Consider the following 17,196-nt stretch of genomic DNA (forward strand, 5'->3'; position numbering starts at 1 on the left):
TACTGCTCCTATTTTCTATGTTTCTAATGTAAGATTAAGACTGTTTTATTATACAGTTACAGTCATCCTGGCTGACAGGCTTTTTTGTGAAAATTACCAATTTTACCTGTTGAATTCGAGTAAGATTTTCTGCAAATGTAGAAGATTTTTCCTTAAGAAATGTAATAAGATCCTTGTAGATATCACCTTTTTTGTCATAGATAATATCTTCGCTGTCCTTAATCAGACCCTAAAGAATCAAAACTAATGTTATAATGGAAAAAATGGTGTTGAAGTTTGAAAAAATTTAATAGTAACATACTATCATTATACATTAAATTGTGTTAGAAATGAAATGAAGTAACAAAACTATTTTTTATTTCAACTTAGTTACTTACCCCATTTAGGAAAACCCCAGCTGTGCTACAGGTGACATACAAGGTATCAGTGTCATGAGTTTCAATAATCAGGTAGCAAATATCTCCATGTACTTGTCTCCATGGTGGGGCTCTGCATCCATTAGAAAATTCATATTCTATAAGAAAACAAAATCAAACAAGAAGTAACTATTATGTTAAAATTATACTATGATCTCCTTGGATTAAGCACAGTGCTCAGTTTTTAATTGCTCAGTACATAACCTTTGTGAGATAATTCCTAATTGATACAACTCTCCATGTAAATACCTGATGTGTAGTTGATAGATTTTAGAACGGTCCTATCTCCTTCACCAGAGAAAGACTGGAGCAATTGCATATCATTCTTTATAGCTTGAGGGTTCAGCCGCACTTCTCTTATAAAAGGTGAAAGAGAAAGCAAAGCATAAAAATATAATTAAATCACCTTCTGTTCTATTCAACCATTTCCTTTATTCAGTTAGTTCCAGCTTTTATTTTCTGCGTATTAAATCAGCAACGAACATTTAACTTGAAAAATGTATTACTGTTACATCTGGAAAAAATACTCTTAATATGTTGGGCAAGCCAGATATTTGCGAGGTCTGTAAAGCAGATTGGTGCCAGGACCTCACAAGCTATGCCAGAATTTGAATATGCAGACTGTCCATTCCAAAATCATAAACTTTGGCTCCGAAAACAATAAGAGAGCAATTTCAATAATTAAAAAGGCAGAAATTTATTTAAATTCCTGATATTATAACAGGCTTACAACTAATATGAAGTGATTTCGTACAAAAGTTTAAAACTTTGGCAGATTTTATACATCAAGTGAAGATATCACAGCAGACCAATTTCCTGTCCCATCATAGGACTCAATTTTCTGGGGTAATTTGCACCGTTTTTTTGGCGCGTACCTTTTTTTTGGCGTAAGTATTTAAAATCAAAGTTTCCCCCAGGAATCTGCGCCGGCATAACTGAGTTTGTTACGAATTTTTTAAGTTCGTTTTTTTGACTGTATGCACCAGTTTTGATCATTTTTTACAGTTTGCCCCCAAAAATTTCTGCTAGGTCGACATATCTGGCCACTCCCGAAAAGCCTTCTGGTGAGATAACAGATAGCAGTGCACATTGAGCAATCGGCACGGAAAGACGCCATTGTTTTTCATCGAAGTATTTGGAGGGAGTCAAGAACACTATAAATATCTATAAGATGAAATGGTTTTACCTTTCAATGGAGAACATGGAAGTTTGATGGAATTCTGAAGTTTTCATTTTTTTTTTAAACTCACGCGCCTACACCGAACGTCTTCAAACAGGCCTGGAGGGTCGCAGCGTCGGCCGGACACAGCGGCTCGGGGCACGGCTGCAAAACTAGCCCGGGGGGAGGAGAAAAGAGGTGGCGAGTGGAAGACTGCAATAGGCAGTAAATGAGCCTGGGGGATGAGAAAGCACAAGGCTGCTATAAGCCTGGAAGCCGGGGGGGGGGGGGGGTGGGGGACGGAGGGGGGGACGGAGGGGGGCAGAGAAGTCACAAGACAGCTGAGACCTGGGTGTGGTCCATACAGACCTTGGGGAGAGACAGCAAAGACCCTGTCCTGCCTGTTTTCTTGCTGCTTTGATCTTCTTGCAAAGGTAAAATTTAGCCATGGGGGCAATACTGACAATGGCGCAACGGAGAAGGCAAATTATTCAATGTCGTTGCATGAGGAACCTCAGAGCCCGTAGCGTGCTAGGCAGGAGGCCTTATCCACCTCTGGTATATCGAGACAGACGTTCGTACCTGCACCTAAGTGATGCAGACAGTGTCAGAAGGCTGCGGTTCTGCAAAGAAGTTGTAACTGAGATCTGTGAGTTGGTGAAAGCAGACCTGCAACCTAGAAGCATCAGGAGGACTGCTTTGTCAGTTGAAGTGAAGGTTACAGCTGTATTTTCATTCTATGCCTCCGGATCATTTCAAGCTACAACTAGGGATGTGTGTGCCATTTCTCAACACGCAACACATGTCTGCATTCGGCAAGTGACAGCCCGGAGGAATGACTACATAAAATTCCCCATGACCGCCCAAGCAATGCGTAATAGGGCTGTGGGCTTCTCCAGATTGCTGGTTTTCCAAAGGTACAGGACTGCTTTGATTGTACCCACATCGCCTTGCGAGCACCTTTGGAGGATTCCAAGATGTACAGGAACAGAAAAGGCTTCCACTCCATTAATGTACAGCTCATGTGTGACGACATGCATGGCATCATGTCAGTCGATGCAAGATACCTTGGGAGTACCTACCATGTTTCAGCAGCAGTCAGAAAGGCAGAGCTGACTACTGGGAGACAAAGGGTACGGCCTCACCACTTGGCTCATGATGCCCCTATGCGTAACCCGGATGGAAGTTGACCGGGAATACAATATGTTGCACATTGCGACACACAGCATCATAGAGAGGACCATTGGCATCTTCAAACAGCGTTTCCAATGCCTGGACCATTCCGGAGGTTACTTGCTATATCCCTGGGATTGTCGGTCAGTTCACTGTTGTGTGCTGCATAACTTAGCCATCATGAGGCGGTAGCAGCTGGTAGTAGAAGACCCACCTGCAGTGAGTGTGGCTGATGATAATGATGAGGAAGATGCAGATAAAGAGCAGGAGGATGAGGATGAGGAAGCCATGCAAGTACCTGAACCCGGAGCACAACGGCGGGCTATCGTGCCCCTTTAACGATTGCTCGAACCTTACGCCAGCAGCTCATCTGTGAACACTTTACTGCCTGCAGGCTCAGCGACAACTATTCCACATGGACCATGTTTACTGTTTGGACCCATTCTGTGATGTTTTGTTGTGTTAATAAACCAAATGATGGAAATGATTCTTGTTTACTTCAAAAGTTGTGATAATAATCAAACAAATAATGGAAATGATTCAGTTTTAATGTAAAATATATTTTATTCAAAAGTTTAATCTACAGTTCTTTGTACTTAACTTAAATAAAATTATTAACGATCACTTACAAACTTTAAAATCACTTATTAACTTTTAAACTTGTAAATTTACATAACTTACAAAAGCTTTTAATTTGAGAACAGTTACAACAGTAACAATAACAACAACAGCAGCAGCAAAGAAAGGCTGCACCCATTTCTCCTCCACCTTATTCTAAGACCACACGCCACACTTCTTCTTGGTGACTCCACCACCCCTGCCCACAGGCGGTGGCGCAGTGTTTCTGGGGTTGGTATCAAGCTTACTCTTTAAGATCTTGGGAAGTGTGCACCAGTTGAAAGGGGGGGGTGGTGGGGGGGGCAGGCAGCAATGTGGAGGATCCAGGCGGCAATGTGGAGGGCTCGGCTTGGGACTCTTCAGAGCTGGTGTGGGGATTGGAGTGAGAGTGGCAGTTGATTCTGTCAATGGGCGTGGGGTCAGGGTGTGTTCCTTTTTTGCAGCAGCTAACTCCAACATGCCGTCCCTAATTCGCTCTGACTGTGTCTCAACGACCTGCAACATTCCCTCCCTCATGTTCATTGATAGTCTTTGCACTATCCATGACATTCCCTCCCTCATGTTCACCGATAGTGTTTGCACCATCTCTGACATTCCCACCCTGATGTTCACTGACAGCGCATCAGCTACCTATGATATTCCCTCCCCTCATGGTCACTGACATGCTTTTAGCTGACGGAGATATTCCCTCTCTCATCGTTCCCATTTCTCGTGAGATTGCTGTTACTTCACCTGCCAGTCCCGCTACCTCATCACTCACACCCACTGATGGTGTCCAGGAGTGATCGCGTAAGGTCAATGCTCTCCGCACCTCATTGCCATCATCTGAACCACATCGGTTAGATCCTGCACCTCAGGAGAGGGCTGTAGAACTCCTTCCCCTCCTCACCCTGGTTGTGCCTCGCTGCACCACATCACTGGGATTTGCAGCCTCGGAAGGTCGGAAACCATGGAATGTCCCACCAACATTCAAATCACTAGTCATGGAGGGGGCTGGCACCTCAATGGGTGGCACCTGCACCTCCTCAAAAGTGAGTACAACAGTGGGGGCTTCATCCATCCCATCCCCCTCACCCCCATGCTCTTGATCTGGAAAGTGGGATTGGAAGATGTTCTCCTCTTCAGGCTCATCCTCATCTGAATCTTCTTCTGCATTGTCAGGGTTGGCCTCAAGTTCTGCAAAATATAACAGAACACAAACAAATGGTTAGCAGCAGAGGAGGGGATAGGGTGGGTAGCATGAGTAGGCTCACGCAGCGCAGGCAACATTTGCTTTGAAGGACCACGATGAATGATAGTACATTGCATCAACCGAAGCGTAGCTGACGGAGACATCCCCAGGAACCAAAGCACGGCTAGCCAGCGCCGTACTTAACATTTACCAAAACCAGACTGTGGAATTTGCAAGATTTACCCTCTCCCTCGAATGTGGGCCCAGCTTGTGATATAGTGGTTGTTTTTCTCCAGGCAGGGCCCAGCAAAGCAGCGACCCTCTCTTCCAAGGGTGTCAGTGGCTACAGAATTGCCAGGCCTCCTCCAGTTCGAGTTCTTTCCCTTTTGTTATGTGCCATTTTCCTCTGCAAAGATGAAAATGCAACTTTTTAAGAGAGGGTGTCTTTCTGCTGGGTGGGATATATACAGCTGGTCACATTTACAATTGCAATTCCATTGAATAAATAAAAATATTACTTACACTAACTACTTGACCAAGTTGCTGCTACTTCTTTTTACACTGGCCTCCAGATCTTTGTGGTGGTCACCATTGCACAGTAATCTTCTGAAATTGGCACCAGCATTTTCTCATTTCTTTAGGTGCAATTTTTATGTGATCTCTGCTGGTGTCCAGCTCCTGCCATCTGGCCTCAATCACAGTAACTAGTGCCTCCACTTCATCCTGCAAGAAATTCTTGGTCCTTGCACCACGTTAAATCTTTTATTGCAGCTCCGATTTTTCCAATGTTCTCACACAGCACTCAACGTTCTCACACACACACAACTGGTTTTTTAAAAATGGCCGATTGCAGAACCAGAGCTGTACTGCGCATGCCTCCCCATTGAGATCACGTCAAAACTTTCCTTTTTTTTTCGCGCAAGTGCAGATGGTGCAACATCGTTTTTCGGTGCAGACAGCAGGCTCCACCCCGAGACGACTGGACAGGCTGCACCGTGCCAAATTTGAAAAATACAACGGGGGAACTTGGGACAAATATTTTTGGCGCATATCTGGCCGAGAAGAACAGGCGTAACTCTGGCAATACCCCAAAAAACAGGCTTGGGCAAAATTGAGCCCATACAAAGCACTACTGAAAATAAGGATAGGTACAAAACAGTTATTTTTCTAAAAATAGAAATGTCACCTTCTCCTTTATTAGGCACAATGAAAAGAGCCAATTAGCTTGCTAGCCTAAAATGGACACCAATGCCTGTGCCTAATTTCGAAAGCAGTGACTTTGCTAGGACAAGAAGCTAGCATAATATTTCACCTAGTAACAGTGTCAATTATAAGCACACATAGCAACGAGAATTTTAAAGTCACACTGAAAACAGTATCAAACGCTTACTTAAGAATAGCTTGATGATCCAGATTGTAGTATTTGCTTTCACATTTCAGTCACATTTCTCACTATTCACAATCTTTGTCTAAAGTGAGGCAGCTCAGCTGGGGCTCAGAGTTAACAGATCATCATCATCATCATAAGCAGTCCCTTGAAATCGAGGAAGACTTGCTTCCACTCTGAAAGTGAGTTCTTAGGTGACTGAACAGTCCAATACGGGAATTACAGACTCTGTTACAGGTGGGACTGACAGTCGTTGTGGCCCTAGAAATAGTGGCCCTAGAGATAGTGGATGCATTGGTCGTCATTTTCCAACATTCTATAGACTTTGGATCAGTTCCTATGGATTGGAGGGTAGCTAATGTAACCCCACTTTTTAAAGAGGGAGAGAGAAAGCAGGGAATTATAGACTGGTTAGCCTGACATCGGTAGTGGGGCAAATGTTGGAATCAATTATTAAAGATGTAATAGCAGCGCATTTGGAAAACAGTGACAGAATCGGTCCAAGTCAGCATGGATTTATGAAAGGGAAATCATGCTTGACAAATATTCTCGATTTTTTTGAGGATGTAACTAGTAGAGTGGACAAGGGAGAACCAGTGGATGTGGTGTATTTGGACTGTCAAAAGGCTTTTTGACAAAGTCCCACACAAGAGAATAGTGTGGAAAATTAAAGCACATGGTATTGGGGGTAATGTATTCACATGGATAGAGAACTGGTTGGCAGACAGGAAGCAAAGCGTAGGAATAAACGGGTCCTTTTCAGAATGGCAGGCAGTGACTAGTGGGGTACCACAAGGTTCAGTGCTGGGACCCCCGCTATTTATAATATGCAATAATGATTTAGACGAAGGAATTGAATGCAATATCTCCAAGTTTGCAGATGACACTAAGCTGGGTGGCAGTGTGAGCTGTGAGGAGGATGCTAAAAGGCTACAGAGTGACTTGGACAGGTTAGGTGAATGGGCAAATGCATGGCAGATGCAGTATAATGTAGATAAATGTGAGGTTATCCACTTTGGTGGCAAAAACAGGAAGGCAGAATATTATCTGAATGGTGACAGATTAGGAATAGGGGAGGTGCAACGAGACCTGGGTGTCATGGTACATCAGTCATTGAAAGTTGGCATGCAGGTACAGCAGGCGGTGAAGAAGACAAATGGCATGTTGGCCTTCATAGCGAGAGGATTTAAGTATAGGAGCAGGGAGGTCTTACTGCAGTTGTACAAGGCCTTGGTGAGGCCACACCTTGAATATTGTGTACAATTTTCGTCTCCTCATCTGAGGAAGGGCATTCTTGCTATTGAGGGAGTGCAACGAAGATTCACCAGACTGATTCCCGGGATGGCAGGACTGACTTATGAAGAAAGACTGGATCGACTAGGCTTAAATTCACTGGAATTTAGAAGAATGAGAGGGGATCTCTTAGAAACATATAAAATTGATGGGATTGGACAGGTTAGATGCAGGAAGAATGTTCCCGATGTTGGGGAAGTCCAGAAGTAGGGGTCACATTCTAAAGGTAAGGGGTAAGCCATTCAGGACTGAGATGAGGAGAAACTTCTTCACGCAGAGAATTGTGAACCTGTGGAATTCTCTACCACAGAAAGTTGTTGAGGCCAGTTCATTAGATATATTCAAAAGGGAGTTAGATGTGTCCCTTACGGCTAAAGGGATCAAGGGGTATGGAGAGAAAGCAGGAATGGGGTACTAAAGTTGCAAAAATGATCAGCCAAGATCATATTGAATGGTGGTGCAGGCTCGAAGGGCTGAATGGTCTACCCCTGCACCTATTTTCTATGTTTCTATGTTTCGTTGAAGGAAAGGTTGGGTGGGGAGCCTGGTTTGCCGCACACTCCTTCCGCTGCCTGCGCTTACTTTCTGCATGCTCTGGGCGATGAGACTCGAGGTGCTCAGTGCCCTCCCGGATGATCTTCCTCCACTTAGGACGGTCTTTGGTGAGGGACTCCCAGGTGTCGGTGGGGATGTTGCATTTTATCAAGGAGGCTTTGAGGGTGTCCTTGAAAAGTTTCCTCTGCCCACCTGGGGCTCGCCTGCCGTGTAGGAGTTCTGAGTAGAGCGCTTGCTTTGGGAGGCTTGTGTCAGGCATGCGAACAATGTGGCCTGCCCAACGGAGCTGGTTGAGTGTGGCCAGTGCTTCCATGCTAGGGATGTTGGCCTGATCGAGAACACTGACGTTGGTGCATCTGTCCTCCCAAGGGATTTGCAAGATCTTGCGGAGACATTGTTGGTGGTATTTCTCCAGTGATTTGAGGTCCGGACCGGGTTCAAGCAGGGCTGAGTCATTGCGCCAACCCTCTTCTCAATCTTCCTAGCTGCAATGCTTCACCTCACACTCAACAAGCTCCCCGCTGGAGTGGAACTAAACTATAGAACCAGTGGGAAGCTGTTCAACCTTCGTCATCTCCAGGCCAGATCCAAAATGGTCCCATCCTCTGTCGTTGAGCTACAGTATGCGGATGAAGCTTGCGTCTGAGCATATTCAGAGACTGAACTCCAAGTCATAGTCAACATCTTCACTGAGGCGTACGAATGCATGGGCCTTACACTAAACATCCATAAGACAAAGGTCCTCTACCAACCTGACCTCGCCACACAACACTGCCCCCCAGTCATCAAGATCCGTGGTGCGGCCCTGGAAAACGTGGACCACTTTCCATACCTTGGGAGCTTATTATCAGCAAGGGCAGACATCAACAACGAGGTTCAACACCGCCTCTAGTGCGCCAGCGCAGCCTTCAGCCGCCTGAGGAAGAGAGCTTTCGAAGATCAGGCCCTCAAATCTGGCACCAAACTCATGGTCTACAAGGCTGCAGTGATACCTGCCCTCCTGTATGGCTCAGAGACGTGGACCATATACAGTTAACAGATACAGTGAGATTGACAGATTGTTACAGAAACAAAGTGAATGAACAATGGACAGAAGGACATTGACTGCAATGGAAATATGGCTCAGAACCCTCCCTCCAGCCATGGACAGAACAACATGCAGAGTTAAGACCAACATCGGCGAGCACATGGAAAATATTGTGCAATACTTACTGCGAAATTTTCTGTAAAGAAGTATTTAGAAGCTGCATATCTAGCTGCTGGAGAAGCAGAAACAACTTCATTTGAACTTCAGCTTGAGATACTTCATCACCTTTCTTCACTTTTTCCAGTAAACGCAGCATAGATTTGTCCTCTCCTTCCACTGTAGCAAAGCTTGGGCCTAGTATCTTCGCTATTGGGTCTCTGTTTGCTAAAGTGTAAAAATGCACGGTTAAAGAAAAACTTAATTGCATGAATACAAATATTATTAACACTGTGATGAGTAAAATGTGTTTACTTGCCTGGTGTCCATCCCAATACCACTTTGCTTTTTGTTGATCTTCACACATATTTTCACCTGATACATTCTAAAAAGCATCTTTATGCATTTTTATATTTATTTCCTGGATTGATACCATACAAGTTGAGCAGGTTTGCATTCCCAAACACACATACAACAGTAGAGGCCTTCACAGATAAATCTTCTACTATTGCCATTCACACATACGCTGCAATATTGTAACATATTTGATTGGCCATATTAAATGCCAACTGATTCAGAACTAGGGCCTATGGCATCTCTGATGACTTAGTGGGTAAATGTAATACCCAATGGGATACTAAGTCATGCAAACCAGAAAGCCTCAAATGTAATCATTGTTATGAACTGTTGGCTGATCTCAACACAAGAGATGATGGAATGCTACAATCAGGCAGAGTTTATGCTGCTAATAATTACCCAGCAATCCCTGCTGCAAAGTACGTATGTGTGAATGGCAACAGGAGAGGGTTCAGCTGTGAAGCCCTCTACTGTTGAATAGATTACCAGTACTCACTGCTTATACTCACTGTTCAGGCTTGAAGAAAAGCCTCTAGGGTAAGATATAAGGTACAAGAGAGCTGCCAGTGACCATGCGAAATTGCCCCCAGACCGGGAGCGGCAGGAATGGGTTTCCACGCCACCCATGCTGCCGCTCCGTCAGGCACGCGACGACCCCCTTCCAACTGGCGGTGACCCCATTCTACCTCACGTGGGAAATTACCCTGCGAAAGCGGAGCAGCTGTCAGTCGGTGCCACTGACAGGTTTCACCTGCGGGAAGCTGTGTGCGCCTCGGCGGCGCGTTCGCCCTTAAACGGACGCCATTTTATTTTATTTGTTGGCCGACTCCGAGGTCGGCCCAACAATGGTGGCCATGGGTTTGGCCAGGGCCCCAACAGGCAGCCAGCATCCCCTCTCCCTGGTGGCGCAGTGGGCCAAACTAAACTCAGTCCAGAGTTCACAGCAGTCCTCCCCTTTAAATGAAGGGGAGCGATGTTGTGATGTATCAGCGAGGCGCTGATGACTGAGTGACGGCTAACCCAATCCAACGGCACTTCTGCCCCGTTGACGACCCGACATCCACCCCAACCCAAAAAAAATACCAAGACCTGAATATCCGTCCCACAAACAGTGAGCGTGCTACTCTTAGTCGGGGGGGGGGGGTAATTTCAACCCCGGAGACTTTAGGGGAAAAGAGAAAATAACATTGGGAATAAAGGGCAAGGACTGAGAACACACCAATTATTAAAACTGCTATTAGATCTTCTGTGATGTTAGTCATGGGTAGTTTGGAAAGTCGACTTTTTCTTCGGCAATCCCTCAGAGTTGGGGATGACTTGTTTCCACATTAACATGAGTTCGACAGTGGCTGATGAGTCCACTGCTGGATCTACAGACTCTGTCACAGGTGGGGCAGGTGGTGGTTGAAGGGGTGGGTGGGGTGCTTGGTTTGTTGTGCGCTTCTGCTGCTGTTTGTACTTGACTTCCGCGTGCTCACGACGAAGAGACTCGAGGTGCTCGCCGCCTTCCTGAATGCTTATTCTCCAATTTGACCGGTCATGAGCCAGGGATTCCCAAGAGTTGGTGGGGATGTTACATTTTTTTCCAAGGAGGCTTTGAGGATGTCCTTGAAGCATTTTCTCTGCCCTCTTGGGGCTCGCTGGCCGTGACGGAGATCAGAGTGCCTGTTTTGGGAGTCTTGTATCAGGCATGCCTATTGGAGCTGATTGAGCGTGGTCAATGCTTTGATGCTGGGGATGTTGGCCTGAGAGAGAGAACACTGACGTTGGTACGCCTATACTGCCAATGGATTTGTAGGGTTTTGCAGAGGCAGCGTTGGTGGTACTTCTCCAGTGCTTTGAGGTGCCTACTGTACGTTGTCCACGTCTCTGAAGCATAAAGGAGGGCGAGAGTCATTACTGCTTTGTAGACCATGAGCTTGGGGCCAGGTTTGAGATCTTAGTCTTCAAAACACTTTTCCTCAGGTGACTGAAGGCTGCACTGGCACACTGAAAGCAGTGTTGCGTTTCGTCATCGATATCTGTCCTCGTTGACAGGAAGCTCCCAAGGTATGGAAAGTGGCCCACACTACCCAAGGTCTTGTCATGGATCGTGATGATCAGGAGGCTGTACTGTGAGGCAGGATCAGGTTGATAGAGAACCTTTGTCTTCCAGATGTTTAATGTATAGCCTAGACTCTCATACGTTTCAGTGAAGATGTCAGCGGTGGTTTGAAGTTCGGCCTCTGAGTATACGCAAACGCAAGTGTCGTCTGCATACTGTAATTCAATGACAGAGGTTGGGACAACCTCGGTACTCGACTGGAGGCGACGGAGGTTGAACAATTTTCCGTTCGTCCTGTGGATTAGCTCCACTTCGGCAGGGAGCTTGTTGGAGGTTAGATGAAGCATTGCAGCGAGAAAGATTGGAAAATAGGCTACACTTGTCTATATCTTACCTGTACTGAAATCTGTCTTTAAAGTTTTGCAGGGGCTTTGTTTATCTCAGGAAATTGGGAGCACTCAGCATACATAAGGCTCATAGCAGAATAGCTCCATTCTGTTCCTGAAGTGCCTTGTCCTTTTTGAGCAGCAAACAATCGGCCAGGGTGTGGGGGTGAGGTGGGCGGGGCAGCAGAGAGGCATTGCCATTGTGCTTCATGTGTCTGTAATGGGACACCTAAATAGGGTTGCCAACAATGCTCCCTGTAAGCTGCGCTTTGTTCTGTAATGCCTGTTTCTTTTAATGTGCAGTCACTTTAAATTTCTGCACGTTTGGAATCTAATATGTAAAAGCCCATGAGCGACCTGCATAGGACCTTTCTGCGCAGCTTAGAGGGAACACTGGTTGCCAACCCTTCAGGTTTGCCCTGGAGACTACAAGAATTAAGGATTAATCTCCTGGACACTGCTGCAAGCACCCAGATGCTTCAATGAAGAAAATACACAATTTCTAAAAAAATTTTTAAATAGTTTGTTTCATTGGGAAGGTTAAGAGTGCAAGAGGGAGAGGGCGAGAGGGATTAAGAGTGTGAAAGAAAATGCGAAAGAGAGGGGGAGAAAAATTCAGAGCCTCATTGGAGGTTGGTATGGTTCCTGCATCTGATATCTGCCTTAGTGGGGAAGGAGGGGCAGATCAAAAAGGCAATTCATGTGACAAGTGATGCATTTTAATTGTTCATATGTTTGCATCCTTGGTGCTCATTCCTATGATTCACCTTCACTTTAATTTTGCCATTTTGTTTTAACATTCAGCATTTTATTTCTCCAAGGTGTTTACCCAAATTTGGCTGCGGCATGTTTCATTTTTTTTCAAAGCCTGTATGATAACAAATGTGGGTTTCCAATTTTTGCTTTGTGTGACCTTGTCGTGTACCTTCAGGCAAAGTACTGTTAAGTCATGTAACGTTAAACTCACTGCACCACCCACAGTTGTAATTTTTTTTTAAAATGCTGCCACCACTCAAATGTTTTTCTATTACAAATAATCTTACAAAATGAACAAAGGAATAGCAGATCTAAAGAATGCAACACTTCCAATAACAGCCATTGTGAATTTGTGGTGAATGAAACGTTGCAGCAAACAAATACATTTTTTAAACTGATACTTGGGCCCAGAAATTTGATTTTGCACAAAATATTGCACGTGCCTGTTCACAAGGTCCCAGGCAGCACGTTCAACTCATGCTGGGACTTCATTATAATGAGTCAGGCATGCAGCCAACATGACCTGTGCTACTCATTGGCTGCAGAAAGCCGGAAACTATAGACCAGTTAGCCCAACATCTGTCATTGGGAAAATGCTGGAATCCATTATTAAGCAAGTAGTAGCAGGATATTTAGAAAATCATAATACAATCAAGCAGAGTCAACGTGGTTTTACGAAAGGGGAATCGTGTTTGACAAATTTATTGAAGTTCTTTGAGAATGTAACAAGCAGGGTAGATAAAGGGAAACCAGTAAATGTACTGTAATTTGGATTTCTAAAAGACATTCGATAAAGTGCCACATAAAAGGTTTGTTATGCATGTAAACATTGTAACTGTGTAAGACTTGCCACCAGAGGACGCAACTATTGGAGGCCCAAGGGTCACCTGCACACCTCGTGCAAGGGAGTATAAAAGGTTGTCTGCCATGCTGCTTAGGCACTCTGGAGTTGTATTAAAAGAGATTAAGGTCACATCAGTTTTAGCTCACAGTACTTAGTCTTTTGGAGTTCTTCCATACTTAACAAGATTACAAACTTTCATGCCATCATGGCTGCCGTTGGTATTTTAAGAGAGATTTGTAGAGGGTGATGATTGGGAAGCCTTCGTTGAGCGTCTCGACCAGTACTTCGTGGCCAATGAGCTGGATGTGGACGATAAAGCAATCAAGCGTAGGGCGATTCTCCTCACCATATGTGGGTCCACAATATACGGCCTCATCAAGAATCTGCTAGCACCGGAGAAACCAGAGGAGAAGACATATACAGAGTTGTGTACGCTGGTTCGGAACCATCTTAAGCCGAAGGAGAGCGTCTTAATGGCCAGGTATCGCTTCTACACGCACCACCGCTCTGAGGGCCAGGACGTGGCGAGTTATGTCACCGACCTGAAACGCCTTGCGGGAACTTGCAAATTTGCTGGATTTTTGAGAAAAATGCTGCAGACTTTTGTGTGCTTGGCATCGGCCACGAGGTCATTCTTCGCAAGCTGCTGTCCGTCGAATCCCTAGACTTGAGCAAGGCCATCACGATAGCCCAGGCATTCATATCCACGAGCGATAATACCAGACAGATATCTTCCCAGCATCGAAGCTCACCGGCAAGTACTGTGCATAAAATAACATCGCTAGCATTCAGAAATGCATATGGCAGGGCCTACACGTCTGCAGCTGCAAGACTGAACATGACTCAGAGTCTGCCATTGGGCATGAATGCAAATCCATTAGCACCATGTTAGCGTTGCAGGGGTAATCATCGAGACCATCAATGTCGATTCAAGCACTACGTGTGCAAAGGCTGCGAAACAATGAGGCACCTCCAGCTAATGTGCAAGAGTACTGCGACTCACCACGTGGCAGAGTCGGCAGAGGATGATCGATCCGGCGCGGATCACGCAGAACAAACAAGAGAGGCAACTCAACCCGAGGAAGAAGTGTATGGGGTACACACCTTCACCACCAAGAGCCCTCCTATCATGCTGAAAGTCAAATTGAACGGTATTCTGGTATCAATGGAGTTGGACACAGGGGCAAGTCAGTCAATTATGAGCCAGAAGGCTTTTGAGAAACTGTGGGGCAACAAGGCACAAAGGCCCAAACTGAGCCCGATTCTGACAAAACTGCGCACCTACACCAAAGAGCTCATACCAATCATTGGTAGTGCGACAGTTAAGGTATCGTACGGTGGAGCTGTGCATGATTTATCACTGTGGATTGTACCAGGTGATGGCCCAACACTATTTGGCAGAAGCTGGCTGGGAAAGATTCAATGGAACTGGGATAACATCAAAGCACTATCCTCAGTGGATGATGCCTCGTGCACTCAAGTGCTGAGCAAGTTTCCGTCGCTATTTGAACCAGGCATCGGCAACTTCACAGGCACCAAGGGGCAGATCCATCTAGTCCCCGATGCAAGGCCCGTTCATCACAAGGCTCGAGCGGTTCCATATATGATGAGGGAGAAAGTAGAGATCGAACTAGACAGACTTCAACGAGAGGGAATCATATCGCCAGTTGAGTTCAACGAGTGGTTCAGGTGTTGAAAAGCGATGGCACGGTCAAAATCCACGGAGACTACAAGGTAACGATCAACCGAGTCTCGTTACAAGACCAGTACCCACTACCCAAGGCGGATGACCTGTTCACAATCTTAGCGGGGGGTGGGGGGGGAAGTCGTTCACCAAGTTGGACCTAACCTCTGCCTGCATGACACAGGAGCTGGTTGAATCTTCGAAAAGACTGATGTGCATCAACACGCACAAAGGACTGTTTATATACCACAGGTGCCCTTTTGGGATTCACTCGGCTGCTGCCATCTTCCAGAGGAACATGGAGAGTCTGCTGAAATCGGTTCCGCGCACCGTTGCGTTTCAAGATGACAACGTGATCACCGGTCGTGACACCACCAAACATGCACAACCTGGAAGAGGTTCTAAGTCGACGAGACAGAATGGGACTCAGGCTGAAATGCTCCAAGTGTGTTTTCCTGGTGCCAGAGGTTGAATTTTTGGGGAGAAAGATTGCGGCAGACGGCATCAGACCCACGGACTCAAAGACAGAGGCCATCAAGAATGCACCAGGTCCACAGAATGTTACGGAGCTGCGTTCGTTCCTGGGACTCTTCAATTATTTTGGTAACTTTCTACCCGGGTTACGCACTTTGCTGGAACCATTGCACATATTGCTACGTAAGGGTGATGACTGGGTTTGGGGTAAATCAAGAGACAGCCCTTGAGAAGGCCAGAAACGTTCTTTGTTGTACTAAGTTACTTGTACTGTATGACCCGTATAAACGATTAGTGCTAGCTTGTGATGCATCTTCGTACGGAGTCAGCTGTGTGTTACAGCAAACCAATATATTGGGCAAACTTCAACCGGTTGCATACGCGTCTAGAAGTCTGTCAAGGCTGAAAGAGCCTACAGTATGGTCGAGAAAGAGGCATTAGCATGTGTATATGGGGTTAAGAAAATGCACCAATACCTATTTGGACTTCGGTTTGAGCTTGAAACCGACCACAAACTGCTCATTTAACTGTTTTCAGAAAGCAAAGGTATAAACACCAATGCTTCGTCCCGCATCCAAATATGGGCACTAACATTATCCGCATATGACTATGTTATCCGCCACAGACCAGGCACGGAGAACTGTGCTGATCGCCTCAGTCGGCTACCATTGCCCACTACCGGGGTGGAAATGGCGCAGCCTGCAGACTCGCTTCTGGTCATGGGTGCTTTTGAGAGAGAGGGGTCACCAGTCACTGCTCGCCAGATCAGGACCTGGACCAGCCAGGATCCTGTGCGATCACTTGTAAAAAGTTGCATCCTCAATGAGAGCTGGTCGGCCGTTCCCGGGGAAATGCAAGATGAAATTAAGCCGTTTCACCGACGCAAAGATGAAATGTCCATCCAGTCGGATTGTCTCTTATGGGGTAATCGTGTGGTTTTGCCAAAAGAGGCAGGGAAACGTTTATATGCGACCTACACAATACCCACCCAGGCACAGTCATAATGAAGGCTATAGCCAGGTCGCATGTTTGGTGGCCCGGCATTGACTCGAACTTAGAGTCATGCATACACCAGTGCAACACATGCTCACAATTGAGAAATGCACCAAAGGAGGCTCCATCGAGTCTGTGGTCATGGCCCTCCAAACTGTGGTCCAGGATCCACGTAGATTTTGCTGGCCCCTTTCTCGGAAAGATGTTTTTCGTTGTAGTGGACACTTACTCTAAATGGATTGAATGCGTAATCATGTCATCCAGCACATCCACTGCCACCATTGAAAGCCTCCAGGCTATGTTTGCCACCCATGGCTTGCCCAACGTCCTTATCAGTGACAATGGACCGTGTTTCACCAGCTCGGAATTCAACGAGTTTATGACCCACAATGGCATCAAGCATGTCAGGTCTGCCCTGTTTAAGCCCGCATCCAATGGTCAAGCAGAACGGGCAGAGCTTGAAACGCGTGACAGAAGGCTCTTTGCAGACCCGCTTATCTCGGGTTCTGCTCAGCTACCGGACGCGACCCCACTTGCTCACTGGGGTTCCCCCTGCTGAATTGTTAATGGAGAGCACTCAAAACCAGTCTCTCTCTAGTCCACCCAGATCTAAATGAACATGTGGAAACCTGGCGTCACCAGCAAAACATGTACCACGATCGCGCTGCTGTATCGCGTGACATTGATGTTAACAGCCCTGTGT

General features: G+C 46.0%; 1 protein-coding gene across 5 annotated transcripts in view; it reads right to left on the bottom strand.

Moving 5' to 3' along the window:
* The window catches only part of odad2 (outer dynein arm docking complex subunit 2), a 671,461-nt gene that overhangs the window by 558,546 nt on the left and 95,719 nt on the right, over positions 1 to 17,196 (bottom strand). For all 5 annotated transcript variants that reach the window (XM_070881478.1, XM_070881480.1, XM_070881476.1 and 2 more), the window contains exons 4-7: positions 8,985 to 9,183; positions 666 to 772; positions 378 to 514; positions 107 to 229 (exon numbers count right to left, since the gene is read on the bottom strand). In XM_070881478.1, the coding sequence (XP_070737579.1) occupies positions 107 to 229; positions 378 to 514; positions 666 to 772; positions 8,985 to 9,183 (566 nt within the window). The remainder of the gene's footprint in view (positions 1 to 106; positions 230 to 377; positions 515 to 665; positions 773 to 8,984; positions 9,184 to 17,196) is intronic.

Source organism: Pristiophorus japonicus, chromosome 5, assembly GCF_044704955.1.
Source record: "Pristiophorus japonicus isolate sPriJap1 chromosome 5, sPriJap1.hap1, whole genome shotgun sequence".
Classification (NCBI taxonomy): Eukaryota; Metazoa; Chordata; class Chondrichthyes; family Pristiophoridae; genus Pristiophorus; species Pristiophorus japonicus.